The 23,136-nt window shown below is 35.7% G+C and overlaps 1 protein-coding gene across 2 annotated transcripts in view; it reads right to left on the reverse strand.

Moving 5' to 3' along the window:
* Positions 1-14,929, reverse strand: part of IL5RA (interleukin 5 receptor subunit alpha) — a 50,116-nt gene extending 35,187 nt beyond the window's left edge. For both annotated transcript variants that reach the window (XM_051981060.1, XM_051981067.1), the window contains exons 1-6: positions 14,677-14,929; positions 14,292-14,358; positions 12,540-12,657; positions 5,908-5,999; positions 3,850-3,995; positions 3,148-3,286 (exon numbers count right to left, since the gene is read on the reverse strand). In XM_051981060.1, the coding sequence (XP_051837020.1) occupies positions 3,148-3,286; positions 3,850-3,995; positions 5,908-5,998 (376 nt within the window). In that variant the 5' untranslated portion in view covers position 5,999; positions 12,540-12,657; positions 14,292-14,358; positions 14,677-14,929. The remainder of the gene's footprint in view (positions 1-3,147; positions 3,287-3,849; positions 3,996-5,907; positions 6,000-12,539; positions 12,658-14,291; positions 14,359-14,676) is intronic.
* Between the last annotated feature and the right edge of the window lie 8,207 nt (positions 14,930-23,136).

Consider the following 23,136-nt stretch of genomic DNA (forward strand, 5'->3'; position numbering starts at 1 on the left):
GAAAATGAGGTCCATTCTGGATGTTATATACTGTGAGCCCAACAGGTGGAACTTTCAATCTAGTTTATTTTCTGGCCATTTAGAAAAGACAATCTATATCACTCCAGATAGAAGGCTAGCTAGCTAGGAGGAGAGAAACAGAGACAAAAGGAAACAGAGCAGAGATAGACAGAGAGCTTTATCAAATATGCATGCATCCAATATTTGATAAAGTTTAATGTCAAAAATTCTCCATTTATTTACATTTTGAGTTAGAAACAAGGAAAATGTGTAAACTGCTATTATCAGATTGCTAACTTTTTCAGAAAAAGGGGTTCCTTTTTATGGTCAAAAAATCTTGCAGATACTTTTAAACATGGCTAGTATAGGAATTTGTAAAGGGCTTTGTTTCTTTCTCGGTGGGTAGAGTAGGAAAAAATGGCAGAGAGTATTATGAACTGAAAATAAAATTGATATTTAAAAAAAAAGTCATATTCTTTGCAACAATGAGGTAATTCAAGGCACAATGGAAACTGATGGAGAGAGCCATCTGCACCCAGAAAGAGGACTATGGAGACTGACTGTGGATCATAACAGTATTTTCACCTTTTTTTGTTGTTTTTTGCTTGCTTTTTGTTTTCTTTCTCATTTTTTTCTTTTGATCTGATTTTTCTTGTGTAGCAAGATAAATGTGGAATTTGTATAGAAGAATTGCACATGTTTAACATATATTGGATTATTTGCTGTCTAGGGGAAAAGTGGGGAAAGGAGGGAGAAAAATTTAAAACACAGGGTTTTTGCAAGGCTGGATGTTGAAAATTTTCTCTGCATGCATTTTGAAAATAAAAAGCTATTATTTTAAAAAAAGCCATAACAATTGAGGAAAAAAATACTGCAGACTCTCACATGGTAATTAATAGTTGTATTAGCTTAAGCTCATTTTAAACTGTAGTGCTCCTGACACTGTTCTCATAGAGCAATGTCACGTCTGTGATCATCTTCCTTGTCTGTATTTGCTCTCTTCTTCTGTACAAGACATTTTAAAATCAAGTTTGTTGGTTAATGCTGTGTGTATCCCAAGGCTCTTTAGACTCTGGTTCTTTCTGATTAGAATTCTTTTCTTCTCTATCTTCAGAATTTCATCTTTAAGTGTTTCCCAGTCCTTGTGACTTGACTCATCATGTAGAATGTGAATTCACAATATCCTACCTAATCCTCCTCTGGATAATTTGTCATCTGTTCTTTATAAATCCAGAATATATTGCAGATGATGACTGGTTTTAACCTCTTTTTTTCTAAAGCAAACTCCCAGGAAATGGTCACTTTCCTCAAAGATTCCCCTTTTAACTTCAGCAACCAGAATCCAAAAGAGAATTTGTCCTTTGCTGCTTCCTTTACTTTTTGAAGAATTAAAACACACATTAGACTAATCAAGACATTTAACTGAACTGATAGGCTTTCGGCAGAGTAAAAAGAGAGAGAAAGGGAGAGAGAGACAAACAGAGAGACAGAAAGACAGAGACAGAGAAAGAGACAGAAAAAGACAAAAAAACAGAGAGACAGAGCTAGAAAGACAGAAATAGAGAGACAAGGAGAAGGAGAGAGAGACAGAGACAGACAGACAAAGACAGAGAGATAGAACGAAATAGAGATAGAAGAAGATAGGAAAGGGGAGAAGAGAGAGAGAAAGAGAGAAAAGGGAAAGAGTCAGTAAGGGCACAAGAAGGAAAGGAGAAAAAAAATGAGGAGAGAAGAGAGAGGGAGAACTCCTTCCAGCAGATATCTGGATATGTGAAGTTCCCCTTCACTATTATATTATGGCTCCATCTCATGCTTCCAGCCTGTTTCTTAATATCTTTATGTATTTCCCCCATTTCTTCAGGTGGTCTGCAGTGTACTCCATTACCAAAATCATTTCTTCTCATTCTTTATCAGCCAGATGTTCTCTCTAAGATGCTTCCTTTCCCTTCCCTCTGGTTTCTAGATCACGATAGTCCACTCCTCTTAATGTACCTTATTTCTTTTGAGGCAGCTAGGTGGGCACAGTGAATACCACACTGGATCTGCAGCCAGGAATTAAAATTCTACCTCATTTGCTTACTGCCTGTATGACCCTAGGCAAATCACTTAACCTCTATCTGCCTCAGTTTCCTCATCTATAAGAAAGATGAGGATAAAAATAGCACTTTCTTCCCAGAAGTTGATATGAGTTAAATATTTGTACAGTACTTGGAAAACTTAAGTATATAAGTGGTAGCTAAATTATTATTACTATTTTGAATATTTATCAAATAGGGTGGTCTCTTTAGAAACTACCTTATTTTCAATGACAATTTCAAAGATTTGGACCCAAATGCTACTTGTGAATTCCATCCCACTAAGAGTTGATGGTATCTATTGGTTCAAATTTTCTTCAACCTCTGGTTTATCTTGCCTGTTGCCTAAAAACCTGTGTGTATGGGTCCATGGACTGTATCCAGTAATTAGGAACCATTAGATAATCCAGTGTCGGTCATCAAAAAATGAGGAAGAAGAAAAAAGTTGGTTGAGGATTTTCCTTTTTTAAGAAGCTCTTTCTCCTACTCTTTGACTCCTTCCATAAACATCTAGTGTGTCTTCCTTCTGACAACTTATGGATCTCTGCCTAGGGGAGTCTTTCCTCCAAGGTTCCTGATACTTTCTCCCCACCTATCTCTCTTCTCCATTAAAACTTATTTTCCCTTTGCCCCTTTCCTTCTTAGCTCCTTGTCAAGCTGAAAAACAACCTAAGAAACTAATTCCTAATAAGGTGCTACTGACTGACAGTAACTTACTATATATTCTCTCTACAGACTGTGTGCATTTTAATTGTAACTAATTCTTCCAACTCCCAATTTAGTATTCTTTCCTTTATACTATTAACTGGTTAACTAGATGACTCTTCCTTATTTTCTTTAAGAAGATGTAAACATTTTACTTTCCTCTCCACTCAGTGTTACCTCAAAGGCCCCATTGTTTTCGAAGCAAAATTATTAAAATTACCATTCAATCTTAATTATGATTAAAATCACAATTCATTTTTATAAGAAACTCTTGTCATCCATTAATTTGGTAAGATTGGTTTTTCTAGTTCTCTAGTCATACAACACACAGTAAATAAATCAAAACTTATCCCAAATCATATCTTACCTGGAGGGGCTTGAAGCTCAGCTGAAACCCAATTACTTTGGAAAAAACGGGAACCACAGTGAAGAATTGTCTGCACACTTGCCGAAAATCCCTGATGAAGTACATTTACACTTGTGCTTTGGGTCTTTTTAGTTTCATACTGGAAATAAATCCCAGAAACCACGAAATTTGGTAAGAAAACAGCCATAATAAAGAGACTACTTCAATTAAATAAACATTGTCTCCTATTTCTGAAAACAACATCTAACCGCAGTGCAACAAAATAGCTTCTAAGGTGAAATCTGCAGCTGGATAAAAATCAACATTTGAATTTCCTGTGGATTTCCACATTGTCTATGTGATGGATTCATCTGTTTTCTAATTTAGATTTTTTTTTTAATTCCAAAAAAACAAGCTGCATTTCTACTTAGAAAAGAATTGTAGCTCATGTTCTTTTTCAATAATAAGAATTTAGCATACAGCTATATTATCTTTGCTTTTATTAGTGCTAATCAAGATGCAAAATACAACTTTTCTCTCACTCCCCTTAAAAGTCTCCTCTCTGGTATCAGGCCACAAACCACTTTGATAGGGGGTCTGGGTCAGGCTGATTAGTCTTTTCCCTCTGCTTTCCTCAGTAGATTTGAGTTTGAAATTACAGTTACATAGTAAATTGAATCAAATGGATTTTGTGCAAGAAATATGTGTATCTTTAATACTCACATCATCCTCATTTGGAGTATTAATTTTCACATTATATTTTACACAATTTATTCTTGGATCCTGATTAGGGTTTGGTTTCCATCGTAAAAGAACTTTAGATAAACCAGTTACCATAATAGTAAAATTTACAGGTGGGAGAAGCAAAACTGTTGAATTAAAGGAAAGAAAAAATATATATAATACTCAGTTTTTATATTTTTATTTATAATTTACAAAATAAATATTTATATATTCATATATATAAAATGCTCAATGACTAAAATCCACTGTTCTAAATAAGAGATTCTTAACGTGAGGTCCATGATTTTTTTTAATATTTAATAATATTTCAACATTACTTATTTGTCTTTGCAATTCTATGCATTTAAAAAAGCATTCCAAGAATCTGTAGGTGTCACTAAACTACCCAAGGGGTCCATGACCCAGTAAAAGTTAAGAATCCCTACTCTAAACATGGCTTGATACAACATAGATGAATTATCATTATTAGCTTATTAACATAAATAAGAATTTATATTAGAAAGCATCTTTAAGTCAAATTTTATTTCTCTATATCTTTTTTAATCCAAATATTTCACCTTTTATACTGTTAAACAATAGATATTATGCTATATAATTAACAAAGTTTAGCTAGCTTCTCTATTGTTAACTAGGATGATTAAATAGGCATTAGAAATAAGTTGATTTTTTAATACATCACCATTTTCTTCGATTCTAAATGAACTACTCATTTCCTCCAAAATGTCTCTTTGGTTTTGTCTACATGTAAAAAACTGATGGGTCATTTTGGTTCTTTAAATTATATGACTCAATCGGGCAAAATTTCAAAAAGGTTTCTGCATAGAGCCACTTGTCAATTCTCTCTTTCTTCACCATTAAGTCCAAATTAGGAGGGGAAGATCTAATGCTCTGAACAAGTAACTGAGTGGATCCAAAAAGATTTTGAGAAACTAGAATAATGAAGTTATTCTAAAGACGAAACTGAGTTGGGTTTGGTGGTGCACTCCTGTTTCTGGTGCTGAGGAGGATGAAAATAGTGGATTGCTTGAGTTCAGGAATTCTGAGCTACAGAATACCAATCAAGTGTTCACACTAAGTCTGTCACCAATATGATGAGCCCTTGGGAGTGGGGGCCACCAGACTACCTACACAGAGACAATATTATCTAGGTCAGAAATGTAGCAGATCAAATTTCTTCTGGTTGGTATCAGGATTGTGTTCATGAGAGGCTACTACACTTCCAGCCCAAGAGAGATAGGAGGAAGAGGAGGAAGACGAGAAGAGGAAGAGGAAAAGGAAGAAGAGCAGAAAGAGGAGGAGGAGGAGGAAGAAGAGGAGGAGGAGAAGGAACAAGAGGAGGAAGAGAAGAAAAAGGAGGAGGAAGAGGAGGAGGAGGAGGAGGAGAAAACAAGGAAGAAAGGGAAATGGAAAAAGTATAAATATAAAATCCCACTTTCCTGTATGACTTCCATTGAAATTCCATGCCGCAAATAATGGAAAACCAAGCAATACAAGGACAGGGTCAACCATAGGTGTTTATGGAAAATTTATTCTTAAACAGATTTTTTTAAAAACACAATTTAGCTGACATAAGACAGGACTGGGATAGTGATTGCCCATTTTTCTAGCATGATTTTCTTTAGCACTCCTCCTATAATGTATCCTCAAGGTAAAGTAACACAATCACACAATCATTGGGGGCCAAACCCCACTGGCAGAAATGAAAAAATCCTAGTTCCCCAGGGAAATTAGAGGACCTTTCGGAAAAGATAAAAAGAAACATATCTGGTCCATATGTAGTGGAGGTCAGAGTAGTGTCTGTTACAATAGTATATTTAATATATTTAAAGAATGTCCTGGTGGGAACAATCCCTTCTTTCTCTCTCTCTTTCTCTCTCTCTCTCATATTATATATATATATATATATATATATACACATATGCATATTCACATATATACATAGTCATATACATACACACAATTTTCCAAATGAGGTTCTACTTAATTTACTATTACTAAAAAGAGAAACACATTTGAATCTCTGAAGTTATTACTTACTTTCTTTTTCCAAACATAAGTTCGCTTGTAATACCACAGCTGACCCCGTGAGAAACAGGAAAATTATCACCATGATATATTGATGATACATTCTATTGAAAAAAGGAAGTTACATAGAAGATCACCCAGTGCCTTTTAAAAATATCACAACTAAATAATATAATTCAACTTAATCCAATGGATAACACATGCAAACCTTAAAATATTATGTTATTGTTGTTATCCATTTCTTAGTACCTATCATAGAGGTCTCTTCTCCTAAGGTCATCCTCTAATGCCTTCCTAGCAAATGAGTCCTTAAAGAGGCTCTGAGTATTTGGAGAAGATTTCAAAAAAGCAGAAGATAAGGCAAAGTCAAATAAGCTACAAGAGTTTCCAGAACAGGCCCGGAAATGACCTAAATATCTGTTGCCCAAGGACCAGCCCAACTAAGTTTGGAAAGGCATCATCAACTTGTTCCATGATGATGAACAGTCGGCCACAGCAATGCACAAATAACTTCTCCTTAGTCAAAAACAGGCTGTGGTCTAAAGTACAAGTTAGCAAAATATAATAAAAGGCAATTAACGACCTAGCAGAGACTGATCTCCAAAACTGAATGGTCCATAGAGCTTTTCAACAGAAAGTATATAATATCGCCACAGTTGTTACCTAGAATTGGGGGTTGAAAGAACAGGACAAGAAGTCAGTTCACAATAGATACCAATTCAATATACATGCTGGCAAGAATAAGCTCTTCCATAAATAAAAGCACACACACAGATGAGGAAAAAGAAAATATAATAAGAAGACTACAGGGTACATATAAATAATAAATATGTCACATGAACAAGTTTTGAGACTATGATTGCAGTGTGTATTCTCTAACAGACTTACAGTGTCCCCTTCTCAACATTTGCTGCTGACTTTTCAAATCCTCCTCTTTTCATATGTATATATATGTAAACAGATTGTATTATGAAGACTCAAAAAGGAGAGTTACAAAAAGTAGAAAATTTAGTAGAAGGATTAAAAATGAAGTGAACAGTGATATAAGACAACCTATTTCTGCACGCTTTATAAATAGCATAAGTAAATATAAAAATATAAAGATATAAGATAAAATGAGATATTTGTAAGTGCTTTGCAAACTTTAAAATGCTATATAAATGCTAGCTATTATTACTATGCATTATATATGTACAATAGTGATAATAAACATTATAATCTTCAGAGAAGATAAAAACAATTATGATAGGGAACAGTCAGGAGAAAAAAAAAAACTTTGATGAAAAGAAATCATACCTGTGATGAGACTATCAGTAAAAATAATCTCATTGCTCTATTTGTAAGAAATGACTAGAGATCAATTGTGGAGAACAGAATGGAAATCTTAGGTTTCTTTTTTACCAGCTTTGAAATCTAATTTGAAGACTCAATTTAATCTAGAAATACAAAACAATATCCTATTGATCATTCCCTTCACTGACTGGATCTATAGAAACATGGGGATATTTTCAGTTATGTATTAAAATTAGACTGATTAAAATAGCTTTAGTATAAAAATAGTATATTTCTTTCAGCTTTTAGAAATGGATCTTGGCTAAAATTGAAATGATACTCATTTGGAAATGATCTTGAATCAACTTTCTTAATTAGTATTGAATGACTGTGAGGGGGTACACACACACACACACACACACACACACACACACATATTACATACACACGCACTTATGCCTATATGGTAACATACACTCCTTAGAAATAAATAGCACAAATCAGTTCTCTTCCAGAAATATTCTCCCTTAATTTGAAAATCCCACACCGAGCCTTCTAAATGCTATGGCTGAACCACTCTGACAGCAGTTAACCACAATAATCCAGCAGAGCAGAAAGGGGACTCTCAAACTCTCCTCCTGCATCACAAATTGCCCACTGAACAGGTTGGATCCCATAGACATTAGCATATCCACAACAGAAGTCATAATCTTCCCTTCTAAATTTCCCCCTCTTCCAAAGTGCCCCACGTAGTGGGGGGTATTACAATTCTCAGGGTCACCTAGGCTTGCCATTTTGGTATCATCCATATTCTTTACTTTCACTCACTCTACTTATCTGATCAGATGTCAAATCTTAATATTTTTATCTTTATTTATTTCTTGTATATGCCCCTTATCTCCACTCACATAGCCACATCCTTTAGGATTTCACCAACTCTTATCTGAGCCACTGAAACTGGCAATGAAGGGCTTAATAAATAGAATACTGCACTTGAAGTGAGGAAGACCTAAAAAAATACTGCCTTAGATGCTCACCATCTGCAGAACTTTGGCCAAGTCATCAATCCTCGCTGAGTTCTCTTAATTGTAAAGTGGGAAGAAAAATAATAATAGCACCTCCCTCCTAGGCTTGCAAATGAGGTAAAACCTCTGCAAACCCTAGCGTGCCTGCTGCTAATTGGGTTTCCCTGTCTCAAATCACTTCCCACTCCAGTAATAGAACACCCAAAGTTCAAGTATGTCACCTCTCTTCTCCACCCCAGCCCATAAACTCCATTAGTTCTTCTTTACCTACAAGTCAACAGAAAGCCCTTCCCAACCTCATCTCTTCCTTCCATATGTCTCCATAGGCATTCTTCTTTCCTCCAAGCTTTCTACAACTCAGTGACCCTTGTTCTGCAGCTTAGACTTAGAAAGATTTGTCCAGAGCACTGAGAGGTCTGGGACTTGCCAGAGACAAAGAGCTAATATGTGTCAGAGAAAAGATCTCAACCAGGATCCTCCTGGAATCAAGAACAGCTCTCTGTTCACCAAAGCCATTTGCCACAGCCAGACATAGGCCAAAGTATTAATGAAAACATACATAGTCTGAAGTCGTTCCTATTTTTTGCTGTCAAAACAAGTTAAAGTAACACAAAAGACATGGCTTTAAAAAAATCTTTTTGTTACTAGAGTATCAAATTACAAAGGCCTTTAGATCCTATAGTCTAATCCACCATTTTTCAAATAAAGAAATTGAGACAGAAAAGTTAAGAACTTTATCCAATATTGAAAGAGGCAGTAAGCAGAGATGGGGTCTGCACACATATTGAGACAGATAGAATGATCTATAACAAAGAGAAATACATAAATACACAGAAATACATAAACACTGAGAGAGGGTGGGGTAGAGGAAGGGAGGGGAAGGAAAGGGGAGGGAAGGGGAGGGTAATCTTAGGCAGTAAGTCTCTAGCAGCTAGTGGTCCCAGAAAAGAGCTTAAGCTGAGTATTTTAAAGGAAGCTAGAAATCCTAAATAAAAGTGACTGAAAAGACATTCCAGGTATGAGGAGCACACAGTGCAAAGGAAAGGAGATTGGAGATCACATCTAGTATGGAAGAAAAGCAAATACATAAAAATAATCCTTGGTTTAAGGAAGTCACATTCAAATGAAGGAAACAATATGTAAATAACTAAGTACATAAAATATTCATCTATCCATTGTCTTTTTTTTTTTTTTTTATAAATCTATATATTTATATGAAGTATAGGGGTAGGGAAGAAGAGGAGAATGAGAAGAGGATTTAAATATACCAGAATTTCTGGAAGGGAAGAGAGTACACAGACTGGAAAGATAGGAAGAGGCCAGATGGTGAAGAACATCAGATGACAGGACTTTTTAATGTGTTCCTGGAGTCAAAGGAAGACTATGGAGTTTAGTGGGGAGGGGAGACAGATTTACTTAGACCTATATTTTTAAAAAATCTCTTGGGGAACTGTAAGGAGAGCTAGGTCAAGTATTAGTATTTAGTCAAGGCAAGAAGCTATTGTTTTGTTCTTTGCCTTCATTATTGAATAGCACCATGACATCAGTGAGGTGACATCATGACAAGTAAGTGAATTGCTCTGAAGTGAGAGAAGGCTGTGCAAAGTCCCCAACTTCACTCTGTCCTCCAGAGTCATCTGGGTCTAGTAGCCAGATATAGAGCAGGATATTTTCAGACGGCTCCAACAACAATAACAACAATGCTTTAGGAAATTTTCTGAGACTATAAATTGCTGAGGTCAGCCAGTCAGTCAACTGGAATTTTTAAGTACTAGCAAGTACTTATATATGCCAGGCGATATATTAAATGCAGGAAATACATAAAAAAGCACAAGATAATCCTTGCTCTCAAGGAGTTCACAGGAGGGTAGCATGCAAATGACTCTGTACAAACAAGCTCTAGACAAGATAAACAGGAAATAATCCACAGAGAGAGTGTACTAGCATAAGGAGGATCATGAAAGATTTCCTGTAGAAGGAGGGCTTTTAGAAAGGACTTGAAGGAAACTCAGGAAACCAGGAGGCAGAGATGAAGAGGCAAATATGCCAGCAAGAAGAACAAGCAGGAATGATTCCCTTCTGGGGAGTTCCTTTTACCAATGAAATTACAAGCCCAGAATCAATCTTTATCCCCTGTTTTTAACAGCAATATCCAAACCACTCCCAGTGAACAAGAAATTGAGGGAGTGGAGAAGAGGAGAGCTATTCTTTCTATTCTAATAATGATGTCTGAGATGATTCTATTTTCCTAGGAAATTAATTTGAATATGTATTAACTTCAACAATTTTCATTATTAAAAATCTTAGAAAAGAAAAAAAATTAATATTAATGATGACACTATTATGCCCATAGGGGAATTTTATTTGCCTATTGCAGTAAAGTTATTTCTAATTATATCTGTAATAGTATTTCAAAGAAGTTACTATTTACTACTATACTATATATTCCTAATCTACTCATTTTTTTGCTAGTTAAATTTTAAAAGTGATTAAAGCAACCGAATAAAGCTATTAGATATCCCAGAAGGAATTTATAATATTCTGAAAAAAATGTAGATCTTTGGGGCCTAACCTTGCTCCTGTGATAGGCCTTATACCTCTTTGCCAACTCTATAATGGTTTTCTTTCTAGACAATTCCCTCCCTCTTCTTACCCCCACTCAGAGCTTTTCATGAAGGAAACTTCCATTTCCATGACCAACCTTTGGTATCTTCATGCCTATGACAACAGGTTTGGAAAAGGAATCAGACATACCTGAGCGATGTTCACGACCACAATTTTTCTAAAATATCTGGACCACATCACTGGCCAATCTATTTCTTTTGTGGAAACTTTTAAGGACTCCAAACAGCTTCAAGTGAGATGCAACATGAAATTCTTGGAATTATTTTTTTCTTACAATTTATCACATCTTACAATATGATTGCTGTACAAAGTAATCCTATTAAAATGGTGACTACTAAAATCCTAAGTAAGAACTTTATGTATAAAACTTGCATTTTTATTTCCTCTTATTTTTCTTAATGATTTTTTCCTTATTAATGAGGAAATAACTTTAAAAGTAACAGTTTCTGGTCAAAGGAATATACAATAAATAGGAATTTGAAGTAATAATGAAGCCCAAATTTATATAAGAATTTAACAGTTGTATTCATTTGGCAATTAAATTCACTTTATATGCATTATATCACTGAATTCTCATAATAACCCTATAAGATATTTTATACTGTAAGATCTCTTAGTAAGATGGGACAAAGACAAAAAGAGAGGCTAGAGGTAGTGCCATATTCATTGCTGGAAGGGATTCCCCCAAAGATATAGCGGCTAGCATTATTTGTTTTCTATCATGAAGGAAGTGTGAGATTGGATCAGCTGAAATCCATCATATTGCTATAACAACTCAATAGTATGACAGGATTATGAATTTTGAGTTTGGAAAGACCCTCAAAGAACCCTAGTTCAGCCTCCTCATTTTACAGATAGGAAGGGACTTGCCTAAAATGACTCAGGTAATAAGCAAAGCCAGGATTGGATTCTGGTTGCTTTGGATTGCACTGGATCCAGTGTTTTGGCTTGTATAGACTGCATTCCCTGCCTCCCTCCCCTCTGTTTCTGTCTACACACACACACACACACACACACACACACACACACGTGTGTATGCTGAATTACTCCTTAAGCAAGTTTTACTTTGTTTCAATGTATAATAATAAAAAATGCAAGGATACTTGAAATTAGACAGGAATATTAGTGTGGGGATGTGTTAAACAGTTCATTTCTCAGTAGGAAGGCTTAATATAAATAGCCGGTATCAAACAATACTCCTAAAGAGGTTGTCGATAAATCTTACCTCCTTTCACTATAAATGATGTCTAGAGTAGAGGCTCATGAGACACCAAGTCCTCAACCTAGAAATCTGACAATTGCTCCAAATGCTACCTCTCCAAAGGTTCTCCGTGACGTTTTCAGTATAATGTCCCTCCCCTGCCCTCTGTTTACCTAGCTGCATTTGACTCCTATTTTGAAATTGATGAAGTGACATTATCACAAACAGGACTAATTTAGTGATCCAACATAAGGAGAGAAATAAGAATTGATCTAGGCTGGGAGATCATGGGCAAAGTTGCACAGTTGGCAATCAGCAATGGATTTTCCCCGGGCATTCCTGAGAATTGATAAAATTCAACCTTCGAAAATTGGTTTTAAAAAATAATTATAAAAGGGACAAACTAATGCTGCTGTTAGCAAGAATTTATCTGTTTAAACCCGAGCCCTGCTTTTCAGCTGTACTTTTGTGAGTCAGTTGGTGGTCACACCCAATTCCAAATTAACTTCACTGAGTTTTACCTCTCGCTGAAATTGAGCGTCTGCCTGCAGGATTTATGCTCCACTGGATTCCCCTGCACGTAGGCGCTTCTGATTAATGATCTGAAATCTTTCTTGAAAGTACCTCGAAGATTCAAGTCTGCAATTGAAATAAAAACGTAAAGCTCTTCATTGCTCAAGAGTTTAACGACAGTTCCGAGGACAAGAAGGATGCTGTGTGAGGTGTTCTGGAGGTGGAGGGCAAAGGAGGACGGAATCTACAATCGATTCCCCTCCTCCCACTCAATGCCTTTGTGTGTTTAGAGGTGGGGAAGGGAGGAAGGAGGCTCAACCTAGTAAATCCTCCTCCCCCCAAAGAGACAAAAACACATACGGAGAGGGGGTAGGGGGAGGAAAAAAGGGAGGGAGGGAGAGATGTGTGTGTGTGTGAGAGAGAGAGGGAGAGTGAGGAAGGGAGGGAGGGAAAGGAAGAGAGAGGAAAGAAGAGAGTAAGGGAGGGAGGGATGACAGAGACACAGAGAAGAGATAGAGACTGAGAAAAAATAAGAGAGGGAAGAGAAGAGAGAGACAGAAATAGAGAAACAGGGAGGAGAGAGGAAAAGGGGAGAGAAAGGAGAGACAGACAGACAGACAGACAGAGACCGAGAGAGACAGAAACAGAGAGAAGAGTGTGATCCTAGATGGTTTGTCTTGGTGAACTATCTACAATCCTTCCTAAGCAGTATCTATGCATAACTTATAGGGGTCGAGAAAAAGCAATCACCACCTGCTGACCAATCTTCTAGTGTTGGGAAACCTTAGAGCTCAGTACGAGGGCAGCGCAGGGTTCCAGAAAGTCTCGTACTCTTACAAACCAAGGAAATCATATCGGGATGCCGTCCTCTGCCCGCGCTGCACCCGATTACTAAATTGTCTAGCCGTTTGTGATTTCCAGACTCCTCTTTGTCACCTAATGTCATCTGGATAACTGGATAGTCAGGTCAGAGGCGGGGAAAACGCTAGCAGCTTCGGGACTCATCCTGACTCTTCCCTTCCCTCCTCTGCACCCTTCCTGTGGAAAGGCACTGTTGCTCCCAAGTACTAAAAGGGTATTCAAGGAAGAAGGTGCTCTAGAAAAACAAGTGCTGCATAATAAGAAGCAAAAGTGCTGAGCAAAGGTGGGAAGTGAGTGTGTAAACTGCTCTGCTTTTGATCATCTCATGGCTATATCTATATTTCTGTATCTATCTATACTTATATATTTAAATAAATACATATGCATACACACATATATATGCATAGACTAGAAGTTTTCTTGGAAGAGCTTTAAAAAAAAAATAACCCATTCTATCTCAGATAATCCTGTTTTTAAAATCATAGTACTTACAGATACTAAGTAGATTAATGTATTTGTAAGGGAGAAAAAACTTCATTCTAAACTTGCAAACAATCTCCAGTACTATTAGAAAATAGTCTGTCGCAGCATTCAGACAAGCTAGGAGGAATTTTAGTGTAGTATTTCCTTAATCTATGTATATTATTCAGCATGTCTCCATGAACAGTCATTTTTCATGCTTTCATGAATTTTAAATTCACTGGAGATCGTCTGAAATAAGCTTTGTTTTTAATTTCTTGGTTCCAACCCACTTCTTGTGTTTGCATCTAGATATATTATTTTGTGGGTTTTTTTTTTTTTTTTTTGCTTTTGGTAAATGGATTAAAGTAAATTAACGAATATTAAAAAGTGAAGAAGCTTAATTATTTTTTAAAAATTACTATAAGAACCAAACAAACCTGGAGATGCCTCCAAAGCCTTCAGTGGTGTGCTGGTTCTGTTAATTTTCCTCTTTTAGAATGATACCTATTGAGAAAAGTGAGAATAGTTAAAATAACATGGCTAGAACTCTCTATCCCAAGCAATGATTCTGTCAACTATATTCTGTTTTTCAACCCAAATATTTCATCATCATTACTCAAATGTATGAATATGTGCAAATATGGGAAAAAATGCATATTATTATTTAAAAACTATAAAACATCTAGGACAATAAAAATGAATTAAATAATATGAAGTACTATAGAAACCCATCTTAAAAGAACTATATATCTTAATAGAACTATATTGTGCAGATATGGATATCCAAATTATTAAAGAAATCTTAATATTGACCATGCTCACTTGTATAATTAAGAGCAGTATTGTAAAGTTACTGCATCTTGTAAAGTTCTTCTGTCATCTCTGCCTCCCTTCGTTTCTAATTCCTTCCCCTTTTCTTCCTTCTCTCCTTCTGCCCTTCTCTCTCTCTGCAATAAGATGAGGAGCATAAAGTATTTAGAACAGTGATCCTATGAGCTACATACTTTGATAAGCCTGAAGAGATAAATCCAGAATTTTCTCATGACTTACCACGAAGTTCGGTTAAGACACTGCTCAAAAGAGGTAGTGGTGACAGTGGATGCACTTTATCTTTGTGTGAAGGTTTTTGTTGTTTTTTTCCTTTGAGGCATTTTCAAGTGTTGCATGATCATAGCTTTGATGTTAAAAAGTGAAAGGCCATGTTTTCTTATATAGAATAGCAATTACCCTTGCAAAAGCAAATTTAAAAAAATGAAAGAACCAAGATTGATAGGGCAACCTTGATGATAATTAAATGTGAAATATGAGCTATCAAATAGGATTGCTATCATGTAGATATCAGCTTTAAAAACAAAAATCCCTTCACTTAATATAACTTTTCTCAATTTCCACTTTCTATATTCTGTTGACGTCAATTCCGCTAGCAAACCCAACTAAAGGCCCTCCTTTTTCGGGAGCTCTTCATGTTTTCCTAACTCTGAGATTGAATCTCAATCAAAATTTTTAACAATAAAAAAAGAAAGCCATCTTCAGAGTTGTTATCTTAGGCATGATCTTTATCATCCTTTTTTTTATTTGTTTAATTTTCTTTATTAAAGCTTTATATTTTTCAAAACATAAGCATGGATAATTCTTAAACATTAGCTCTTGCAAAACCTTCTGTTCCAATTTTCTTTTTTTTCCCTTTTTTTAAAATAACTTTTTATTGATAGAACCCATGCCAGGGTAATTTTTTACAGCATTATCCCTTGCCCTCACTTCTCTTCCAATTTTTCCCCTCCCTTCCTCTCTCCCTCCCCCAGATGGCAAGCAGTCCTTTACATGTTGAATAGGTTACAGTATATCCTAGATACAACATATGTGTGCAGAACCGAACAGTTTTCTTGTTGCACAGGGAGAATTGGATTCAGAAGATTTAAATAACCCGGGAAGAAAAACAAAAATGCAAGCAGTTTATATTCATTTCCCAGTGTTCTTTCTTTGGGTGTAGCTGCTTCTGTCCATCCTTGATCAATTGAAACTGAATTAACTCTCTTTATCGAAGAGATCCACTTCCATCAGAATACATCCTCAAACAGTATTGTTGTTGAGGTATATAATGATCTCCTGGTTCTGTTCATTTCACTTAGCATTAGTTCAGGTAAGTCTCACCAGTCCTCTCTGTATTCATTCTCGCCAGTCCTCTCTGTATTCATGATCTTTATCATCCTTATCATCACTATCAAAGTTGAAAAAGCCCTTAGATTTCTAATCCAATACATAATTTTATGTGTTAGTAAATTTTGACAAATGTATTTGTCCAAGGTTCCAAAGGTAGGTAGTTGAAAAGCTAGAACTTGAATTTGGGTCTATATCACTGCTACCTCTTAGTAGGAAAAACAAAGAGTATTTAAGAAAAAAAATTTTTTTTCTGCAAAGAGAGAGTACCCTGTATAATAGAGATCCAGCCTGAAATAATGGTTAAATTAATGGACTCCAAACCAAAAAGACTTTAGTTCAAGGCTTATCTCTCACTTAATCTCTCAGTGCCCTAGGTAACTCTCTTAGACTATAAATTGCAGAGAAGGTAGCAATCTTTCCTCATCCAGGGAGGGAGGTTCCCTCATCCAAAAGTACCTCAAGTCAATAAATCACAGATTCAGTCCCCTTTCTACAAATCTTCCATTATATATCAGTAAGCTTTCTTCCAGGCAGCATGGCAACACAGTGGACACTGGAGTAATGAAAACTCATCTTCTTAGTTTGAAATCTAGCCTCAGATACTTACTAGCTGTGTGATCCTGGGCAAGTGACTTAGCCCTGTTTGTTGTGTCATCTGTCAAGTGAACTGAAGAAAGAAATGGCAAACCATTCCTGTCTCTTTGCCAAGAAAACCCCAAATAGAGTCACAAAGAGCTGGACGTGTGAAACAACTAAACAACACAGCAATAGCTTTCTTATTGTCTCCTAATCTAAACATATTTTTTGGCACTTAGATCTTAATTGATAGGGAAATATAATGTCTTAAATTCAGTTCTTGGATTGCTGAACATTTTTATATAAATTATTCTCTCTCTACACAGCATATACTTAATAAAAATAAACATAATGAAAGATGGTGGTAACAATGGAAAAAACAAAGCATAGATAAAATTAATTCTTCATTTAGTAACATATGGCCTTATAATTTTATCTGATAGGTATTACAAGTAGATGATAACAGGAAGATATATGAGATTACACATAATCTCTATGGATCCTTTCCTTCAAGATATGTTTCAATAATTAATGGTGAAATTTTGAGCACAAAGGATTCTTTTGGATAAGGGTTCTTCAAGATAGAACTATTCCTTTTATTTGTAAGGCTAACTCTGCTTAAAAGCATAAGTATATTCTGATTTAATTTTGCTTGCATTTTTAGAACATCAAATATTTTATCTAAAAGAATAAGTCCTAGAATTTAGAATATGTTCTTTCATTGAAGCAGCAACAGGGAAAAAAGTATTTGTTTGGAGAAAAGTCATTCAACAGTCATGTTCTCATAAAGATTTAATAAAAGCCAACTAAAGTTTAAGATTTCTCAGAAGACAAATAAAGATCTATCCCAGCAAATGTAGAGTTGCAGTTTTCATTGGTGCTGAGGGACTTTACACACAAATGCAATTTTATTTTACATTTAAAAGAGGTAAGTAAATAGACAAATCAATTTTAGCTCTTCCGAAACTTCCTATTGGACCATTAATTTTAAAAGATGGGGACTTGAATAATAGTTACAAGAACAGAAACCCAAGGGTAAAAATGATGAAAATGATCACCTTCAAAATTCTAAATAGCCATCCCCAGTCAGAAGAAAGATAGACCCAATTTATTCATCTTTCTTAAGGTGAACCACCTGTGTAGCTATTTTTACTTCTCTTACAGTTCCTATGAAACCATCTGTAGTACACAAGTAAGAAAGAACACAAGACCAATTCCACCAAACCCTTACCTTTCTGCCTATTCAATTGAAGCTGACTGGAAATTTCCTCTTGAATGGATGTTGGAGTTGACTTAAGTGATTTTGAGCTCAGCAAGAGGCCTAATTATGTGGCTCATAAAAAAACAAGGTGGGTCCAAAATCCAGGCATTTTGTGCAAAAGCAATTCCCCCTTTAAATAACTGTATATCAGTAGTCCACAGCCAACCTGAAATCAAGAACTAATCATGGATGATTCAAATTTGGTTTTAGAAAGGAAGTGCTATCTAGAGGGGTTTTTGCATAAATTCATCAGCAAAATTGCCTATGTTTTGGCTTGTTGGTAAGGTGCTGACCCAGAGCAAAAAACCCACGAGATAAAATTCCTAAGAATTGTAAAGTCATTGGGTAAAGGTTTTCTCTTAAACATTACCATTTTTTTCTAGAATCTGCCTCAGATCAATTCAGCCCCAATAGATGATAAAGTGAATCTTCCATATTATATCCCTTGAGAGTTCAGTTTTGGATTCCCTTATATGTAAAATAGCATTATGATAAAATCAGTTTAATTTAACAAATGTTTCATAAAGACCTAGCAGGTGCAAATACCTACTCTAGATGATAGGATGCAAATTGAAAATGAAATAGTTAATACCTTCAAAGGTGTTGTGATCTTCTTCCCAAATGCAGCCAGGTGATAAAAGTTCAGATCTTTTATTATCTCCAATATAGCCCGGTTAGCTTAGAGGCCTATCTCTCTGCTTGGTTCCAAGAGCTCTTGCCGCTTTGTCCTTTGCTTCTGCCTCTGCTTTCTTCAGCCTCCAGAGCCAGTACCAAGTTGAATCTGTCTTACCTTGAAGAGAGGGCTTCTGGCGTAACTCCGCTGAAATCTCGACTTGTAGCTTCTTCACTCTGAAGAACTTCTTCTGCCACCAGCCAGCCAAGTGGAAAATATTCTGCCTTGCCTCGGAGAGAGGGCTTCTGGCGTAACTCCGCTGAAATATCGACTTGTAGCTTCTTCACTCTGAAGAACTTCCTCGACTGGCCCATTGAAGCTCTATTTATGCTCAAGAGAGGGATTGTGGGTTTTCTCCCATAGTGCTCTCTGGCCCAAAAAGCTTCAAGGGAGGTGTGAACTCATTGAACTCCAATGAGTAAAGGTGTGAACACAAGCCTTGTATTAATTAGTTCTACTTAGTACCTTGTTTCAGGTTCTGCCCAAAACATCTTCTTGTAAGATTAGATCAACTCTAATTAGTTAGCCGTTAGTAAGGATTCCAACACAAAGGGTTTCCATATATACACACAAAGTATACAATGGCTACAATGTTGTATAGAAAAAAAATTACTTTGAAAGGCTTAAGAACTCTGATGAATGTAATGACTTAGTAGGACTTGAGAGGCCAATACAGAAAGGTGATGGAATGGAGATACAGAATGAGGTATAATTTTCAGACACTGCTAATGTATAGACTTCTTTTGCTTGACTATGCATTTGTGTTAGAAGGGAAGATTTTTTTATTTTTGCAATTTAAGGTAGGAAGGAGGTTGAGGGAACAACAACAAACATCAACAACAAAACATAGAAAAGAAAGAAAAGTTCATTGATGTGTTTTTCAAATATGCAATCAGAAGGCAAGCAGAATAGCGTTGAAACCATGTGGAATTTATTATATCATTTTTAAAGCAGGCTATATTTAATAAAGATTTGCCATTTCATATGTCTCTTTTTCTAATTCTCTTTGTTTATGGAAATGTATATATTATTTGAAAAGTTCAGAATGATCAAAAAAAGTTGTCAAACCACAAAAAAGCAAGTAAGTTATTTTGAATTTAATGTAATGAATGAAAGTTAATAATGGGAAATAAATAAGGTACTTCTAATAATGAATCCCCAGTATGGAATTAAGACAGACTGCTGGGTCTGGGATCAGGAAGGCCTGGGTTCAGATTCTGACTACTAGTTCTATGATTGGAGCTAAGTTATACTCTCTCCAATCTCAATTTCCCACTAGGAAACCCTCAATTTCCGGATCAACTAAGCAAATACATGCTCTCATTGTTGTGTTCAACCCACTCCTTTATCCTGAGCCAGTCCACGTAAGAGTGGTCTAATTTCTTGAGTTAAATGAGTATATGAAAAGAAGGAGAGTGTAGACATCACTTCTTTTAAAACCTACTGAATGAACAAATTGTGGATTATTATTGTGATTGAATACTACTGTGCTATAAGAAATGATGAGCTCAATGATTTTAGAAAAACATGAAAGTAGTTACATGAAATAATTAAGAGCAAGATGAGCAGAACCAAGAGAACATTGTATACAGTAACAGCACTGTTTTAAAGAAGACTGAGTGAAAGTTATTTTGTTTATTACAAATACATAAATTAATTATAAAAGGCATATGAAGAAAGATGCTATTTGCATCCAGAGAAAGAAGGGATAAATAGAAATATATATATGTGTGTGTGTGTATAATAATTTGACACATAGATGTATATATGTGTGCCTATACACATATGTATTATATATAAATATACGTACACACACATATATGTATATATAATTGTGTGTAATGGTAGCCATCTCTAGGGAATGGGAAATAAATTTACATGATAATTTTGTTGTATATTTGTAAAGAAAAATACATAATAGATTTGCAGTTTCATGTACAATCATCTTTTAAATTTTTATTTATTATATGTTATAGAAATGCTTTTTTACTCCATAAATTAAAAATAAAATAATTTTTAAAAAATTCTACTGAATGGGCAGCTCTTGCTCTTCAAGGGCCAATTCTAGTATCTATATCAGGGTGGGAAGAGTGGGGAGGATAAGAAATTGCAGAGCTTGGAGGGGGCCAGCAACCAGGGATGGGAAAAGCTCAGTCCTGTCCCCTTTAAGGGGACAAAGTGCAAATCATGTTAGTAACAGAATGTAGAGTAGAAACTACATTCCATGATGTGTCCTAATTAGAATGTGTCAGCAGGTATCACATCACAGGCTCATGCACACTCATGTTCCAGGCCATGGAACTATAGAGATATGTAAAATAAATAATGGTACCTACATCTCAGGATTGTTGTGAAGCTCAAATGAAGTCATACATGCTAAAAGCTTTGCAAAGCTGAAGGCATTTTATAAACATCATCCAGGAGGCAAGTTTTAGGGCTTAAAGATACTTGAGAGGACACAGAATTTCCAGATACATAAATCTGCATATATAGTCTAACCCCATTTGTCCAAGATCACAAATGTGGTAAATATCACAGGTGATTTGAATCCAAACCCTAGGACTACTAAAGCCGAGCTCTTCCTACCAGATGTGATATAGCAGGATATAAAATGATATATTGTAACATAACATAGTAGAGTAGAGTATATTGTAATAGATCTGGTTTTATATGATATGAGGCAACTAAGTGACACCATGGAAAGAATACTGGCCTTGAAGCAAGGAAGACTCATCTTTCTGAGTTCTAATCCACTCACAGACACTTGTGCATCACTTAATCCTGCTTGTCTCAGTTTCCCCATATGCAAAATGAGTTGGAAAAGGAAATGGCAAGTCATAATCCCCAACATGGAGTCATGAAGAGTTGGATAACAACTGAACAACCACAAAAATTACATTATATCATATGACACAATGTGATACAATGTACGATATAATATGATATGCTATGCCATGATAATAAGGCATTTGTTAAGCATTTATATTCCCAGCAGCATGCTAAGTGCTAAAAATATAAATGCAAACAAAGACAACAATCTACTCTCAAGGAGCTTGAATTAAAATGAGAGAAGATAGCACACAAAAAGGAGTTTAAAAGATACATGATTTAGAAATGATTAGGGAACTGAGGGATCCTAGAGCCAAGGGAAAAAAGTCAGAACAAATAATCCGATGGCTAGACAGTAGCTTGGTTTCCATCCTAGAACTGGTGGAGTGATAAATTAGCTCTGGTGTGAAACCTGTGCCCTTAGGTTAAACCCACATCTTTAACATTTTTCTTTTTTTTTTTTTTTTTTCTCTTATTACACTAAGCTTACTTCCCCTTTTTAAACAGCATTTTGTGGATCTTCTTCTAAAAAACAAGGATGTGGTTGGTGAGTTAAACTGTATTGTGTTGTGACTGGAGTACTCAATTTTTTAGAGGAGGGAAAGCCATGAATAAAAACATAACTGGGCTCTAGGAAATCTGGCTGAGCTTAATGGAAGCAAGCCTAGCGACTGACACATAGTGAGCACTCAATAAGTGTTTGGCAAATTGAATTAGTAATAAATGTGTAGTGATTTACATACCTTATCTCATTTGATCCTCACAACCCTCAGTGGGAAATAATGCAGTTACTATTATCTTCATGAGATAACTGTGGTTTAGATAGTTGTTGCTTGTTCATAGTCACATACCTATTATGAAATACATATACTTGGAATAGCAACTTTAGTCTCCTAACCACAAATCCAGTGTATTTTTCACCTTGTTTAATTCTGAGCATATCCTGTTCCCTTTACTTTTGCATTTGACAATGATTAGAATAGTGGGATATCCGAAACACGGATATAGATAATATGTACAGAGGATATGGAAATCAATTAAAGAAAAATGAGAAGAGGTTGGAAGGAGATAATGGGTTTAGTCAGGACTCAGAACTCATCCTGCTCCACCTGGTCCTAGTCCTTGGAGCATTTAGCCATGAGTGAACACAACTGGGAAGCAGAATGATCACTGGAAAAAGAATAACTAAAGGGCATGCATGTGGGGTCAATGATGACTTGTAGTTCTGACATAGTATTTGTGTTATTATGATGACAGAAATATCTGGAAGAGTTTGCTAACAAGGAAAAAGGGATCCACTGTTATCCAATTTCAACCTTATCCTCATTATTGCAATGCAATCCTTTTCAAATTCCCTGATTGATTTTGTACATTACCCACAACAGCTGTTTTGAACCTTCCCTTCCTTCTTAAGCACTCCAATTTCTTCCTCCACTCCCTTTCTAGAGAAAATCTCTTAACCTTACAGAGAAAATAGAAGCAACATACTTCAAGAGTTCTTTCCTTCCTTCAAAATTTCTCTACTTTAGACCCCAATTCACTTTTCTTTTAGGGAAGTCTATGGAAAAAAAAAAAAAAAAAACATGGCTGTTTTCCTTTGACAAAACCTCCCACTTGTGAGTCAATCAATCAACACATCAAGCATTGTGCTAAGCATTAGGGATATAAAGGAAGGCACAAAACAGTCCCTGTTCATTCAGGTTCAATGTCTAATGGGGGAGATATAATGTAAACAACTTTGTACAAACAAGAGATATAGAGTATAAATTGGAGATAATCAAGA

Source organism: Antechinus flavipes, chromosome 1 (assembly GCF_016432865.1).
Source record: "Antechinus flavipes isolate AdamAnt ecotype Samford, QLD, Australia chromosome 1, AdamAnt_v2, whole genome shotgun sequence".
NCBI classification, from domain to species: Eukaryota; Metazoa; Chordata; class Mammalia; order Dasyuromorphia; family Dasyuridae; genus Antechinus; species Antechinus flavipes.